Source organism: Ochotona princeps, chromosome 33, assembly GCF_030435755.1.
Source record: "Ochotona princeps isolate mOchPri1 chromosome 33, mOchPri1.hap1, whole genome shotgun sequence".
Classification (NCBI taxonomy): Eukaryota; Metazoa; Chordata; class Mammalia; order Lagomorpha; family Ochotonidae; genus Ochotona; species Ochotona princeps.
The window spans coordinates 6621581-6639272 of record NC_080864.1 but is presented as its reverse complement, the minus strand read 5'-3'; the positions used below and the strand labels follow the sequence as shown (position 1 = coordinate 6639272).

At 41.8% G+C, this 17692-nt stretch overlaps 1 protein-coding gene across 1 annotated transcript; it reads left to right on the top strand.

Annotated features, from left to right (window-relative positions):
• Positions 1–3793: 3793 nt before the first annotated feature.
• LOC101523962 (vomeronasal type-2 receptor 116-like) lies at positions 3794–17158 on the top strand. The gene is made up of 6 exons (XM_058657676.1): positions 3794–4014; positions 6357–6648; positions 7807–8613; positions 12335–12562; positions 13052–13175; positions 16245–17158. The coding sequence occupies exons 1-6, from the start codon at positions 3794–3796 to the stop codon at positions 17156–17158; spliced, it is 2586 nt and encodes an 861-aa protein (XP_058513659.1).
• The last annotated feature ends 534 nt before the right edge of the window (positions 17159–17692 follow it).

Below are 17692 nucleotides of genomic sequence, written 5' to 3'. Positions count from 1 at the left end.
GCTGTGTTGGGAAGACCAATGAGGAGGAAGGAGCTGAGGAAGTAGAGGAGAAATGAGATGAGCAGGATGTAGCTGAGATTTCTGTGGATGGGTGTGTCTCAGTGCTTCGCAAAGACCCACAACACTGTTGCTATAATAAGAGTGAGGGACAATGCTTTACCGGCCAGGGCCATCCCCAGGGCATCGTCAAAGGCCAGGAAGGTCACCAGCTTGTGGAGGCAGCAAGTTCTCTCCCTGTTTGGGTACTTGTTCTCTGCACACTGGATGTACTTCTCTGAGTCTGAGGAAAGTGAGACTCTGGGTTTCCGCTGCAGTAACTCCGAATCTTCCCCTGTTGGGAAAATGTTCACCTCTGCGATGTCCCTTGGTGGACAGACTGTTAGGGTGCTCAATGAGAACACACAAGAGCAAGTTTCAGCATTGCTGACCATGGTAAATTCTCATCTGGTGTTGCAACAGATCCATTCAAGAAACTTATCAAGCCTGTTGCTGTCTGTTGCTCAGTGATATTACTGTTGATGTAGATTTCTCTAACCGTTTTTTCTACCTCCCCAGTGTTTTCCTCTGGAGAAGCCTGCATTGACACGTGGTAACCAAAGCGTCTGTGGTCACTGGGTTTAAATGTTTTTATGTAGAGGAAGAAGAAAAAAAAATGACCGTTCACTTGTCTGACATGTAAACTCCAATCAAGACTCTACATTCGAGCATGGACTCACATTCTCAATGTCCCTACTTGCAGGCTGAGATGATGTCGTTGAGAAGAACTCTAGTTGGATGTTTAACATGTGCTTGTAGTGGTTAGTAATATTTCCATCATCGTAACTGTATTTTGAAAATGTTAATGCTTACCACTCATTTTTTTTTTTACCTGGTACATGGGTTGCTCAACTTTTTGGTTCATGCAACCCATACAAATGGGAAGGTCTCTTCAATAAATGTTGTTGGGACAACTGGTTGATAGCCTGCAGAAACAAGATAGACCCACATCTTTCATCATACACTAAGATCAAATCTAAATGGATAAAAGACCTAAACCTACATCCAGAAACCTTCAAACTATTGGAAGAAAATGTTGGAAATACTCTGCAAGAGCTAGGGGTAGGCCCTGACTTTCTAAATAGAACACGAAAAGCAATAGCAATCAAGACCAAAATAAACAAATGGGACTATATCTAATTAAGAAGCTTCTGCACAGCGAAGGAAACAATCAACAAAGTAAAAAAGCAACCCACAGAATGGGAGAAGTTCGTTGCACATTACATAGGTGATAGGGGCAAATCTTCAGAATATACAGATCTCCAGAGAAACCAAAACACCAAAACAAACAAACCACTCAAAAAATGGGCACGGGAAATGGGCAGACATTTCACCAAGGAACAAACCCAAATGACAAACAAACATATGAATAAATGCTCAAATTTTCTGGCAATAAGCGAAATCCAAATTAAACCATCAATGAGGTGCCACTTAATGCCAGTAAGTGGCAAAATCCACCAACAACACTTGTTGGCGAGGATGTGGAGAAAAGGGAACCCTTCTTCATTGCTGGTGGGGCTGCAAGTTGGTACAGCCTCTATGGAAAACAGTATGGAGAACACTCAAACAACTGAAAATCAACATACCATATGATCCAGCAATAGCGCTCCTAGGAATATATCCAAAACACCTGCTACACAAGAAACCTACATGCACCCCAATGTTCATAGCAGCACAATCAATAATTGCAAAAGCTTGGAAACAACCGAAATGCCCATCAACAGAAGACTGGATAAGAAAGCTATGGCTCATTTACTCCATGGAATACTACTCAGCTATTAAAAAAAAAAAACAAAATGCAGTTCTTTGTGGCCAAATGGGCCCAACTTGAAACCATCATGCCAAGGGAAATGAGTCAATCCCAAAAGGTCAGATACCACATATTTGCCTTAATTTAACATGAAATGCTATCAATCTGAAAAATGGTACCTGTAAAATGTAGGATTATTTCAACCTCTAACAACCTGTAACACATGCAAACAACATATTATGATATAATCAATGAACCATCAATCAATGTGTGGCAGACTGCTCAGGATCTACATCAAAGAACTGTAAAACCTAATATATTTTAAGACCCTCTCGGTAATGGGGAGGGAGAGCAGAGAGATCTTCCATCTCCCTAGAATGTGTGAGGATTTCTCTGCACACCCCTCCCAACAGTGTTCTATGCCTCAATGGGTGTTACATGCTTTGCTAAAGGTATAAACCAGTTAAGACTACCCTAAAATCTGCCAATTTCAGTAAAAATTATGCTTCAACACAATAAACTGCCAAACAGTAAAATGAAAATAGACATGAGATAGCTGAATGGTATCCTATAGCCAATTGAAGATGGATAGAAACCAGTTGTACACAGACTATAATTGAAATGTTAATGAAATAGTCTCAGTATGTGGTTAAGAATTCACATTGTCTAACATATCAGTCACTCAGTACAAGGTTAATTAACCCCATAATGTTGGAAACTGTTGTTGATGTTATGTTGTGGCATTTAATGGGTCGGAATGATATTCTGCCAGCTATGTCTTCAGACCAGAGTTGGTCTCCCCAAGAAACTGTTGAACTGAGCTGGACAATAAGACACTGGACTCTATGCAAGGCACATGCTTGCATTGAAAGAAACAAGACTAGATTTGAAGTGCAATACTGCAGTAAGGTGGAGCAATCCACCATGGGGGGAGGGCACAGGGAGGGGATGGGGGAACATCGGGGCCTAAGAAACGCTGTTATAAAAGGAAAGGCAATAAAAAATATATGTTAAAAGAAGAAAGATATAGATATAGATATAGATATAGATATAGATATAGATATAGATATAGATATAGATATAGATATAGATATAGATATATAGTTTTTTTTTCTTGCTGGGCCTACCAGATCTTATGTTATTACTAGGATGCATGAAATTTCAACAATGTATTGCATGCATTTACAAATTTTTGACCCAATAAAAATGGACTTTCATTACATTTTTCAAATAATGAAATGTATCCCTGTGACTATGCACTTGTGAGACCCACAGAAAAATCAAACTGGCAGGTGCATGCCCGCTGCACTGAAGTGGCTGAAGTGCTAGGATTGCCCTCCATCAGGTGGCAACCAGGCTTGTGTAGAAAAGCTTGCCATGACTCCAGCATTAAAGGCCCTTTTGTAGATAGTTGCTACTCAGTCAATGAGGAGTTTACATCATTCCCCATTGATTGAGAAGATGACCCTACCATTTTCAATATGTGATCTTCTTGATAAAGTGTCACTTGAGTCAATGAACCTGATTGTGTGTGTGAGTGTGCATGAGTATTCCAGCACTAACTCTCTAAAACTTCCAAGCTTCAAAAATGAACATAACACTTTTCTCCCCTGGGAAAAAAACTTCAGAGTTACATTCCAATGAACACTAGAGTAGTTACAAGAGTCCCAAGCAGGTGTTTGTTCAGAGGTGTTTTTGCTCATTGTGGACACTGGCAGGTGCACAGCCTCAGGGCACAGTGATCCCCTGAGTTCTGATCACAAGGACAAGAGGCCATGGCCTCACTGATGCGATAACTTCTGAAGCATCTCCCTTTGGATTTGTGTCCCTGTGTGGCTCCAGTATCTACAAGTAGAAGGCATACAGCAGTACTGGAATGGAAATGGGGTGCCTGCATACTGCTTTAGCCTCCACAGAAACAGCCAAGAATGCACACAAACTCCTGCTCCAATTCTCCTACTATCTGCAGGTGCTTGGGGCTTGAACCTTGTAATGGGTTATTGCAACATGCTATTGCCTGTGATGTTTCTGTGCCTGCTCCTGAATGCTTGGGACAGTTCCCAGGGCAGCCCTCCCCAGTACTGCTATAAGCCACTGGGCCCCAGTATCGATGCTGATGGAGACCTGCTGCTGGGTGCATTTTTCCCTCTTTACTACATGAAACCAGAAGCAGCCAGGATCCGTTTATCATTCCTAAGCCAGCCAAATGATGAAGTAGCAGCAGACAGGTAAGCCCAAGTGTGAGCTGTGTGTGAACTGTGCTTGTGTCTGCTTGTGAGTGTCTGCTTGTGTCTCCCCGTGTTTACTCCTTGTTCAGAGTTTTAAACAATGTATACAGAAGCTGCAGTAAGAAACACCAATGAAGGCTGGTGTGTCCCCCCTCCCTTCCTTTCCATTAAATTCTCTCCCATTCTCACTTTTATTTTGTTTCCTCCTTCACAGCTTCATACACAGATTGATGAGAAAAAGCTAGAATAAGAAAAGAAGGGATTGAGTCCTCATTATCTCCTAAAATTTGTGAAATGAATGAGGCAGACAGAAGTCTAGTCTCAACCTCTCCATCCCAGAGCAAACCACCTGCAGTGGTGATTTGGCATGAGGTCAGTGTAGGTCTAGGCTCTCACTCTGCGGAGTCACGATTTAAAAGTATTGCTGAGAGCTTAGCCTATGGTGTCTCAGATTCACCACCCTCAAAGCAACCTTCCACACACAGAGATCAGTCATTGACTCTCAGTAGAAGCCTTGGGAGCACCTGATTGTGATTCAAACAGGATCCTCAAGTCACTGATACTCTGGGAAGAGGGAGGAGGGAGGACCAATTTTTTCAGAAAATTGCTAGACTTCTGGAAGGCATACTTGGTGTTCTGCCTTCTGTTCCCCAGTTGGCAAACGTCAGTCTGCCCTTTGTGTGGGCCTCGGAGGGTCAGCCAGTGTCTGCATTGGTCGTCACATCCTTGAACTTTCTATGCCTAGACCTGGCAAAGTGCTCTGTGCCACAAACTCCCTACTCCAGCTCTAATTACACTTCCATATGAGGTACTGCATTAGAGCTGCATTTTCCTATACCTGATGCACTTCATGTTATTGTATCGTTGAATACCAAGTGCAATTCTGTATGTCTTACGCCCACATCTTCACCCAACATTGGACACTTCAAGTGTCACTCCAATTGCACAACTCTGTGGAATAGGTTAATGAGTATTTTTATTAGGAGGTTTTCCTGCTTGGAATTTTGAGCACATTGTTGGATACTGACGTGTGCTCTTTCCAACAGCTTTTAGTCCTTGATGACAAAGACTTGCTGTCAGCCTGCAGCTTGCCCATCACAGTCACAATCCCCATTCCTGTTTTCAGGGTGTCCACATTTCTCAGTCCTTCCATCCTGCCGAGGATGCCAAAATCCCTCTTGTGTGTCTTGGATCCTCCTCTGATAAACATTTCATATGGACTGACTCATACAATTTGGGATCTTTTGTGACTGGCACCCATCACTGCACAATAATCTGTTTGTCCATGGTGTGGCTTATAGCATTTGTTTCTCACAATAATTTCACACCTAGATCTATGTTTGGCATCAAAATAATTGTGGACTCTCATCACAGTTGGCAGTGTGATGAAAAGTGTAATGTTTTTCAGCATTCTGGGTATAACGTTAGCCATGTCATCATCTATAACGTTTGCAAGAGAATAAGGGTGGAGCTGTTTATCTCTTGTTCCGCAGAGGCATTGTATTCTAGAATCACTCTTACTTCATTCTATGGTTTTTAAAATCTGAAATTGACACACATGCATTTTGCCACACTTTTATGTGAAATGGGACAATATTTCCACAGAAGACTACTGCATTAAATTGCATGCGAAATTTCATACAAGTAACAGCATAGGTACCTATTGTAAGATAACAAATTTCTCACTCCAACTCGTAACAGTTGAGAGCTATGACTGAACCCCATGCTTCCACTCTAGAAAGACAGAAAAATAATGAAGAGAAATGTTCTGCAAGAGAAAGCAATACTGAAAAGGTAGAATTCAGCAGAACAGAATCAACAGAAGTGAAGCAAATACTGTGAATGTTCTCACAGTGAGAAGTCTTGAGCCAAATGTTAATTTGCCAGGCAAATATGAATTAACCAGCTACTTCCATAGGAGTTGAGATTTCACAGTGGAACATTCAGAAAGGGCTCAAGAAGATGGCTTTCTAGATCTATTCCAGAGGACAAAACTCTCAAATATTGGAATAACCAACAAGCCAGAAGGTATTGAATATATTCCAGAATAACAGAAATGCTTTTTAATTTCTGTGTGTCTAGGTTGGGGCACATTCAGGTTTTCGTAAAGGCTCATGAAGGTGCGTTCTGGATACCTCAGCTGTGGTCCACTCAGCTGCAGAGAGATGCTAAGCAGAGTTCTACAGGAATTTAGAATAGCTCTTGGACACCTCTGCTCATGCACATCCTGGACACACAGAATTAGAAAGCATTGCTGTCAATTGCTGTTCAATGGCATTGCTGTGTGGATGCACTGAACTCCATGGTCTGATCCACTTCTGTGTTTCTGCCCCTCTGCTTAGGTGGCTGTGGAAGAACTACCAATATGTGCTGGCCTTTTACTTTGCCATCCAGGAGATCAACAGGGACCACCACCTGCTCCCAAACAGGTCCTTGGGTTTCCAGTTGTACAGTGCCTTGGCCAGTAACAGCCTCACACTGTTGAATGCCCTGTACTGGCTCACAGGGGACCACAGCTTGACTCCCAACTACAGCTGCCAGACACGGAGTAAGTCAGTTGTTGTCCTTGCTGGAACAAGCCCAGTGTTCTCTGCTGAAATGGGGACCATTTTGGAGCTCTACAAAATCCCACAGGTGAGTGGAATGTGAATCCTGTTGAGTTAAGTTTTCATCTCCTCCCAAATCACTCTGACATGTTTCATGAAATGATAGTGTAGAAGCATCTAGCTTCTATTTGGAATGCTCCTAGGACCCTGACAATCTCCAAGGACCCCAAAGCTCCCGGTAGATCAGATGTTTCTCATGCCCTCTGCCTAACTCTGGTGACCTCATATCCACCCAAACTGATTTAATCACAGATTCAGTTAATTTTACATATTTGATTCAAAATCAGCCATGTGTTTGTGCATGTGTGTGTGTGTGTGTGTATGCCAGTGTGGTTGTGTATACCTTTGAAAGCTGAGAAACGAAAATAAACATTGCAAGTGGTGCAGTCCCTTTCATTGGTTGAGTCATGGAAATTTGCAACACTCCTAGTGTTGTCTGGCTGTAGTGAATGCCGGTCATTCAAAACATTCCAAATATTGGAGAGGAACTCAACTGGATGGGGCATTGGTGCTGCCTCTCATACTCTAAACTTTTCAGAGATTCTAGAAGGTGTCCGATGTAGACCCATGGAGATCTGGATTCCATAACGCACAGAGACAATAGCTAATGATGCCTCTGGGCTAAAAAGCAGTTTGACCTACACTCAGAGTGCTCGGATCGTTGTATCAGTCAAGCAAAGTCAGGGGAAACTGTGGGAGCAGGTCAAATTGGAAGGTTTGACAGATTGACACACTGGGGCTGCTGCTGTAGCAAGGTACAGTGAGCTTATGCATGTGTGGATGGTGTCACACCTGGAAACTGGATCATGTCCGGGGACTCCACTACTGAGCCAGCACCATGCCTGTCACCTGACAATGCAGAAGAGGATGCCTCAATACCTGGACCTCTGAGAACATGAAGGCAATTCTGAAGAGACTCATGGCTTCTGCCTTCATATGGCCTCAGCTCTGGATCTTGTATCCAGACCTCATGCACCATCTGTTCTTACCCTGGACATGATGTACTCACACATTTCCTCTAATGACACAAGTGAGGTTTCCCATGTGAAACATGCCCTTCTCTGTGCCCACAGGATACACCTTGGCCTTCTCAACTGCAGATTTTCCTTTCCCAATAATATTATGTTCTGCTTGCAAGACATGTTTTTCATGTTTCTCCTGACAGGTAATGCTGGTTTTCTTTCAGCTCACTTATGGCCCATTTGATCCCATGCTAAATGATAAGAAGCAGTTCCCCTCCCTCTATCAGATGGCCACCAGCGACAGCTCTCTGGCCCACGCCATGATCTCCCTGCTGCTGCATTTTGGCTGGACATGGGTGGGACTCTTGGTGTCTGATGACATGAAAGGCGAGCAGTTCAATCAGGCCATCCGAGCTGAGATGGTAAAGAGAGGCATCTGCTTGGCCTTTACCTTCAAGCTCCATGAGACAAGGACAATGTATGAAAAAACTGAGACCTATTTCCTTTATTCGGTCAGCATTTCCTCTGCAAATGTGCATATCCTGTACAGTAACATCAGGAGCCTCTTTACCTTGGAACACCTAGGGGTGTACTATCTAACCCTGGGGAAGGTGTGGCTCATGACAGCCAAGTGGGACATTGTTGTGGATGAGACACAGCACATGTTGCACTCTTTCCATGGGGGCTTTTCCTTCTCACCCCACAAGGGCAAAATCCCAGGACTCAACACTTTTCTCAAGACAGTGAACCCCTCCCACTACCCAGAAGACTTCCACTTCAGTGAATTGTGGTTTCATTTTTTTCGTTGCCTACCTGCTGGATCAGGTTGTGGAAACATAGGAGTCTGCCCTCCCAATGTTTCCCTTGAATTCTCCCCAGGACACATTGACATGCTGACCGTGTCTGACTCCAGCTATTTAGTGTACAATGCTGTGTATGCAGTGGCCCACGCCCTGCATCGGGTGTTTCTGGAGAAAGTAGAAATGGGATTCCCGGAAGACGCAGCTCAGCCTCTGATTCTTCCCTGGCAGGTAAGCCCCCTCCACAACAGGACATGCTCTCAGCATCTGACAATAGTAGTGTGTCATCAGGATATTTTCATGTTGACATCAGCATGATAAGTCATGAAAGAAATTGGACTCTTCCTCAGTGTGTGATAATTGCTGTTTATTTGTGGAGAGAATGAGTGCATGCCACACTCAATGTTTATAGGTGGTTTGTTGACATACACTATACATAGCAGAAAATGCGCAACGAGATTATTTTCCTGTTACACTAATAACTAATTCTGAAATTAAAGAAAAGCATCACTAGTACCACTACATTCCTTGCTTTGCCCCATTCAATTTCTTTTGTTTTTTTTTCACATGTGAACGAAGAGAATGTAATGATGATCTTGGTCAGATTCAGGAAAGGAGTGTTTATGACTGCTTTGTACATCGTATGACATCCACGCAGTTTTATTCTCTATCACAAATAAGACAAAATGTGTTTTCTTTTTTGAGGCTGGCTTATTTCACCAAGTATCATCAGCTGCAGTGCATTACATTTTGCCGGAGATGTGAACATTCTGTTCTGTCTGGTGGCTGAGTATTGCTCTGTCATGGCAATTGTTAGTTGTGCCCACCAGCTGAGAAAGAAAATATGACCCTAGTACCAAAAGGCCTCTATTGTACAAAGAGAAGTCTGCTCCTGGTTCTTCCCCTGCTCAGAGATCGAATGAGCAGGAGAGGAAACTGCTGGGAGCAGGAATGGACGAGTTTGATAGTGAGAACCAAGGTTTTATACCCCTTCTTATACCCCTTCTGACATGGGTGCTAATATTAGCCCTGCTTGGATGCTGATAGGGCAAAGAATGTTGGCCTATCCACCATTGGTCTGTACATGGCTTTGGCTGCCTTTGGGGCATGCCAGATCTCTGTCTGAGGGCACGCTGGTGTCCACTTACTTGCTATGACAGTGGTAACCATCATTCTCACTTCTTGGTAATAGGAAAAGGGGCAACAAAGCCAATCTGTCTATTTCCTGCTGGAGAGGGGTGTTGTCCCGAAGTCAGGTCTGGAGGTGTCTCCATGGGTACTGGTGTGTAGGCATGCAGTAACATCTGGTTGGAAGTAACCTGTGAGGCTTTGTGACTTCTTTTTCCTGGATGAACTTCAGGAAGCAAGCAGCAATGATTAGTAAGAGATCTGTAATTATCACTGGAGAGAGTATCAGAATGAGCCATGACATGGGTGGGGAATCACAAAAAGCGAGACCAGAGTTGATTATTGTGTCTGTTACTGTTGATGGTGAGGTGTTTCCACTATGCCCAATTTAATGATGTAGTAGCAACATTTTTGTTAGAGCAATACACAGGTTTCCCCTTTACTTGGGGTTTAGGAGGTCCAGTGCTCGATGGCTTTGTGAGGCTATTCCTGCCAGTGATGTGATCTGTCATATGTAAGGGTCTGTTTAGTTATCAGGAGGTGGAGCAGGATTATTAGTAGAATCAGAGGCAGGGGAGGCATCTTGGCGTTTAAAGGTTAGGGTAGTAGGCGTTATCTCTTGAACCTTCCACTGAGATGAAGTAGTGCCTGGAAAAGGCTTGAGACAGGAGTGATGGTATTAAGAGCAGTAGCCTAGAAGTTTAGCTGAAGTGGGTGTGGTGAGGTCCGGTCCACCACAGCTGAAGTGAGACTGGGTGAAGAGTCTTGAGCAGATCCAAGTCTCCCAGTTGGAAAGGAAGGGCATCTGGATCTATTGATGAGTTTGGGTCTGAATGTTTAAGGCATCAGTTTGCATGCTCTCAGAGAAGCTGTATTATTAGTTCATTGTCTGTCTGGATAACAGTCGAGAGGCCGAACTCTGAAAAAGTGTCAACCAGGGTGAATAAGTGTCTGAGATTTTGTGTGACAAGTGACAGTGCTGCTGAAGTGACATCAGCCAAGGCTATGTTCTGAACAGGGAGACAGAGTCCCCCAGTGTGGATAAGACGTGGCATTCCACCAACGGAGTGGGACATGAGGGGATGACCAGGAAGGAATGGTTGAAGGGCGTTTCCTCAAGGGAGGATGGTAAATGACCCATCTGTAAGTGTTTAGAAGGAGCTCCGTCAATAGCCATAACCAAGATCCGGGAAGGATAGGTGCAGCCAGTGTGGGCAAACAACACAAAATAGGCAGGCCCCGTGTCCACGAGGAGTTTGATGGACTTACTTGTTGTCTGAATGGAGACCCTGGGTTCATCCAGGGTGATGGGGTGTCCATCCTGGGCCCCACTAATCCTCATCCAGTCCCAAGAGTTCAGATGTTGGCAGGACCTGTAGGATGACTTCAGAGGAGTGTGTAGTGATGTGGATGTTCAGCATAGATTTGAGATGAGAGCACAGGCTGATGAGTAACTAACATTGTACATTGGAGAAAACAGTGAGAATAACATGAATAACTTGATTGTTATAGGTAAAGAGATCTTAAACAGCATTCAGACAGGTACGCCTGGAACCATAACATGTATAACTAGCAAGAAACATTTGTTCTTCTTAGGAAGCACATACAGAATTGTACAAAAAGATGTAACTTTAGATCCTTTTTCTTAAAGGAATACGCAGGTTCCTCCCCTGTAACGATGGTACCCTTCAGTAATATACAACATATGGTGTATCTACTCAGGATTTGAGTCCACATTTTAATATTGAGACTTTACTGCTATAGATATGGGAGTACAGCTAACTCGTTCATATGCTGATTTTACTTCTTTTGAATGGGATCATTCCCAGACGTATGAGAGCTATTTTTGCTATAGAACTTGTTCTGGTTTAATGAGGAATTTTTATACTGGCTTCCATAATGTTTGCATCAATTTATAGGACGTCTTTCTCCTACATCCTGACCAGGGTCTGAAGTGCTTCTGGTCATTTCTGTTTCATCCTTGAAAAATACCTATTCATATCCTTAGCCCATTTATAATGGGATAATATGCTTGTTATTATTCAGTCTCTGGAGCTTGTTCTATATTCAGGATATAATTTCATGCTGAACGTATATATTACAAGTATATCTATTCCTTCATTCCATTGTCTCTACTCTTTGTTGAGTGTTGTCTGGTAATTAGCTTGATTTAATTCATGTGCCTGGTTAACCTTTGTCGCCTCTGTGTCTCTGAATTCTTAGCTGAGGCCTGTCTTGCAGTATTTCCCATGTATTTTCTCTAGTAATTTGACGACTTCGGGGTTTATATTTAGTTTTTTCATAATTTTTGACATGATATCTAAATATGGCCCAAGGTAGAGGATGAATTCCACTTTTCTGAGTCAATCTGAAAAATGAAATGTCGCACAGAGCAGATACATATTTTATATAACACATATAATATATATGACTATATGTCTATATATATGTCAATAATATGTGTCTCTATAGATATATAGACATCACAAAATTTATTTCACTATGTAATTTCTGTGTTTACTTTAAATAATAATAAACTTAGAACTGGTAGGAGGTTGCTTCACATTAAAGGAGTAAGTGGATTGACTCACAAGATGACCATAGACAAACCATGAAATATTTATGAAGTTCTTAGCTCAAGTTAATGGTGATGATGTAACCTCACACTTGAACCCATGACAAGGTGACAGCTCAGACCATTAAGCCTGCAGTGAATAGGCACCCTGAGGATAAAGTGGAGGAAAAGGAAGTATTTCCTAAGACACATGTACTTCCCATCTCTTATTCAACTTCTCTACTCTTTCTAATTATGGCTCCCCTGCAGCTTCACCCACTTCTGAGGACAACCCAGTTCACCAACAATGCAGGAATTGATGTTTCTTTCCACAAAGGAAGAACCCACATGGAAGACTATGATATCCAGAACATTGTCAGTTTTCCTGCAGGCCTCCGATTGCTGGTGACCATTGGAAAGTTCTCCTTCAGGAATGGAAGTGACCAAGCCCTGGCCATCAGGGAAGACATGATAGAGTGGCCTGTTGGACTCAAGGAGGTATGGTTCTGGGGAAAATTCTGGACATGCTCGTGAGAAATCAACTGGATTTGGAATCTTTTTGAAACTCATGATTTCAGACATGGGAGCATTAATATATTAAAAACCACATAAAGCAATAGTTCAGCAGTCCAAGGCAAAACATGCATGGCCAGCTGTCCTAACATCCATTCTACCTGGGTCTCCAGTCTTGGGAATATTAAGGCTAAAGGCACTTCTATTCCAATCAGTGAGACATAGGATACACCACACATTACAAACATGCAAGGCAGCACTTCCAAAGAGCTTTCTAATCTCCGAAATTTATATAAATAGGTGAACAGTGAATAGTTAGTCTCAAGGTGTGCTTACCCATCATCAGGGTTTTTTTTTTTTTCTGCCATGTAGCTTCCTCTCCTCAAACAAGCATTGAGCTTCCTCTCAAAATATCGTCTCAAAGTGTGTAGTGATGTGTCAACCCCTGACCAATGCTTCTTTATGCTCCCTCAGACTCCAACATCTGTGTGTAGCCAGAGCTGTGGGCCAGGACTCAGGAAAATGCCAGAGGAAGGAAGGGCTGTCTGCTGCTACACGTGTGTTTCCTGTGCAGAGGGGGAAATTTCCAATCAGACAGGTACACAACATGTATGTTACCTAAAGGAACTCCATTGTCTTTGGAATATTTGCTTGGTTGTTTTCCAAGCACACATTCACAGTCTCTCAACAGGGCTGTTTTATGCTCACTATCACACCTTTGTTATAAATAAGCCGTTGCCTAACAGGGCCCAGCTGTGACATTGGTTCTGTCAGGGAACCAACATCACCACCCCGTGCTGCATGACACAGTCTCAACCCAACATCTTTGACTGAGTCACACTGTGTAAATAAGACGCCTTTGATGCATGTGAGTCAAAGCTGCCTGTAGATTCTTAGAAGGCATGAAATCAAAACTTTTTATTATAGCAATGACAAACATGGGACTGCTCAGATACATTGCTATGGAACTATTTTATAACTTCTTGGTTGCATCCTTGACATTATGCAAAGTTTTAAGGATTCATAACCTATACCACAACCTTGTTCCATAAAGGTAGAGAATAGAATAAGAGAATTTAAAATACAGTGAAATATGAACATGCAGCATTCCCAAACAGATGTGTTTTGGTAGCCTAAGATTTACACAAGCTCAGAGTTTAAAAATTTAGTTATCCAAACCAAATGTATTGAGAAACAAAATAATGTATTGGACCCAGTGAAAAAAACTCCATTGTTTAAACTATAATAGATACATGTATAATGTTCAGAATTTATCCAAAATCAAGTCCCAATGCCAGTCATCCTGGCAGTAAATATTTCCATTTCAATCATTTCAAACAGGGAAAAAAGCAACACTATACAGCTTTCCTTTTCATCTCACAAGCAGCCAAAGTAAAATATAAAATGCCAGTCATTGTGATCTTTGGTATGATACATACTTGCTTATCTGCGCACAGTTTATTGGTAAAGCTGATGTCAGGAGCACCTGCAAAGTCCATCCAAAGGGATGGTCGCTTTAAGAAAAGACAAGTGAGACAGCATTCTGCTGAAACATCGCAAAAAAGTTATATCATCTTTTTAAAAAGACATATATTAAATATATATATTTATATTATAAATATATATTATAAATATATTTTATTTTATAAATATATATTAAAATATATGTTATAAATATATATTTATATTATTTTGTAATAATATATTTAATAATAAATATATTATAAATATATTATATCTAATATATTATAGAATATATAATATATCTATATAATATATTATACATAAACACAGATTATAAATATATATATTTATATACAAACATATAAAAAGATATATATTTATATATATGCTGCAAAAAAGTATGTCATCTTTTAAAAAAGATATATTAAACATATATTTTATATATCTATTTATATTATATTATAAATACATGTTATAAATATATTTTATTTTATAAATAAATATATATCACAAATATATTGTGAATATATATTTATATTATTTTTAATAATATATTTAAGAATAAATATATATTAAAATATATGTCATATATGATATATTATATAATATATATTAGGTAATATATAATATGCATGTTATAAATATATATATTTGTATATAAATATATATATTAAAAAGATATATATATATATATATTTGAAAGGTAGTGTTATAGAGAAAGGTGGAGAGAGAGAGGGTGACAGAGAAAGATCTTCCATCTTCTGCTACAATCTCCAGATGGACAACAAGGCCCATGCTGGAGCTTGCCGAAGCCTTGAAACAAGAACAGCACTGAAACCTTCCAGGTGGCGTAAGGAGCCTGAACACTTGGCACATCTTCTGTTGCTTTTCAAAGGCTCTGAGCAGAGAGCAGGATCAGGAGTGGAACAGCCAGGATTCAAACTGCTTGGATGCTGTCATTGCAGGCAATTCATTATGGACCCAATGCTGGTACCGGAATGCATCATGTCTTCTTGCATGAGTGCCATGTACAAAACTGAATTAGATCTTAGTTGTAAAAGTAGCCCAAGTAATACCACTTTCAATATTTAATTGATACTTCCTTGAAGCAAACACACACTCACCTACTGACCTATCCTTGATGGTGTCTTTCATGCTATAGAAGCCTGAGTGGCGTGTTTCAAGACAGAAAGGTTCCTGATATTTGACATGAACCAGAAAGGTGAACAAACCATGCACCAGATGAAAATGAATGCAAAGCTTTAAAGAAGTATAAATGCACGAATGTTGATGAAAATACCACTAAGCTATATAGTTCAATGTTCCAAATGCAGCTACATTTTGTTTCAATTGTATCATATCAGCATCTAAAAGCAAACATTGACAGGATGAGTCCATGGTAGAATTTAGAGTTCTGATTAGAGTCTGGATATCATAGAGGTGTAAGGTCATTTAATTCTCCCTCTGAGTAAAAAGCTTTGTACCTATGATTGCAGCAGCTTGGGCTACCCATATCAATACAGATCTCTCCAGAAAAGGCATTGTGGACAGTAGGCACAAGCATGAAATCTATGACCATTAAAATATCACCGATTGGGCTCGGCACAATAGTGTGGCAACTAGGGTCTTTGCCTTGCATGCTCTAGGGTCGCATGTCAGTACCAGTTGTTGTCCTGGCCCCCTGCTTCCCATCCAGCTCCCTGCTTGTGTCCTAGGAGGGCAATAGAGGACGGCCCAAAGCCTTGAGAACCTGCACCCATGTGGGAGACCCAGAGGAGGCTACTGGCTCCTGGTTCCTGGCTCCTGGCTTTGGATCAGTGCAGCTCTGGCAGTGATGACCACCTGGGGAGTGAAGCAGCACACAGAAGATTTTCCTCTCTGCCTTACCTCCTCTCTTTATATCTGACAGTCTGATGAAAACAAATCCTTAAAAAATAAAATAAAATAAAATAAAATAAATATCAGTGATTAAAGCCTATGTGTGTATAACACAACTTGCTGAACAGAATGTTTGAATGATTCTCTTCCAACTGCAGGTAAGAAATCTCCCACAGTCAGAAATCAAAAAAGTCGCTTTGTATGATATAATATAATTCCCGACCAATCTGTAAATCAAGAGAAAATACAGAGATGATTGTTCACCCAACAGGGAAAGATTCTGAATTACTGCAAGGGAAATCATGAGTCTCCTTCTCTCCTACAGATGCAGAGCAGTGCATCCAGTGCCCAGAGCAGGAGTACCCAAACACGGAGAGAACTCACTGCCTCCACAAGCTGGTGACTTTCCTGGACTTTCATGATTCCCTGGGGATAGCTCTGGCCTGCATGGCTCTGTCTCTTTCTGTGGTCACAGCTGCAGTCTTGGGGATCTTTGTGAAGCACCAAGACACACCCATCGTCAAGGCCAATAACCACACCCTCAGCTACATGCTGCTCATCTCACTCCTCCTCTGCTTCCTCTGCTCCTTCCTCTTCATTGGCCGTCCCAACACAGCCACCTGCCTCCTAAGACAAATCACATTTGCCCTGGTGTTCACACTGGCTGTTTCTGCCGTGCTGGCCAAAACCATCACTGTGGTTCTGGCCTTCAAGGCCATGAAACCTGGAAGGACCATGAGGCGATTGCTGGTGTCAGGAGCCCCAAACGCTGTCATTCCCATCTGCTTCCTCATCCAACTGACTCTCTGTGGCATCTGGCTGGCAACATCTCCTCCCTTTGTGGACACAGATGCACACTCTGAGCATGGACACATCATCCTCTTGTGCAATGAGGGCTCCATCACTGCCTTCTACTGTGTGCTGGGCTTCCTGGGCTCGTTGGCTCTGGGCACCTTCACTGTGGCTTTCCTTGCCAGGAAGCTGCCTGACACGTTCAATGAAGCCAAGTTCCTGACGTTCAGCATGCTGGTGTTCTGCAGTGTGTGGGTGACCTTCCTGCCTGTGTACCACAGCACCAAGGGGAAGGTCATGGTGGCCGTGGAGGTCTCCTCCATCTTGGCCTCTGGTGCTGGGCTCCTGGGCTGCATCTTTGCCCCCAAATGCTACATTATTCTTATTAAACCTGAGAGGAATTTGTTGAAAAGCTTAAGGAAATCAACATTTTCCAAGGGAGTCTGACAGTTTTCCTAGGAGTTTGGGACCAAAAATGCGACTGAATTGCATTCAGATGTAAAAAATAACAGGAGTGACCTTTGCTTTGAAAACTACTTGTGCAAAGTACAATTAGCCTAGCTAGTACATAGAATGAATGTCTACCTGTACTCTGATCACTGTTTGGGTTTCCTGGTTCCAGCCACATGAAGTAGTTTGACTCCTATTGTTGGTTCTAGTCACAAACCTGAAATAAATACAGAGATGGAGAGATGTGTGATATAGAGTGGGAAGGGTCTCATTTTGTCACGATTCTCTGTGCCTATTCCTCTCAAAATTAGTAATAGGGTTTAGAAACATTTCTAGATTGAGTAAAAACATTCATGGTGTAAATCAAATCTGAAATCATATACCAGATACAATAGCATGTCGCTTTATGTTACATGGCTTTTTCTGCAATGCCAGAGATTGAATTAATTTTGATGATTTACTAATTTGGGGGAAATATTTTATATTTGGTAAGTCATCTGATACTCACTGGCTTTATGGTCTGCACCCCTG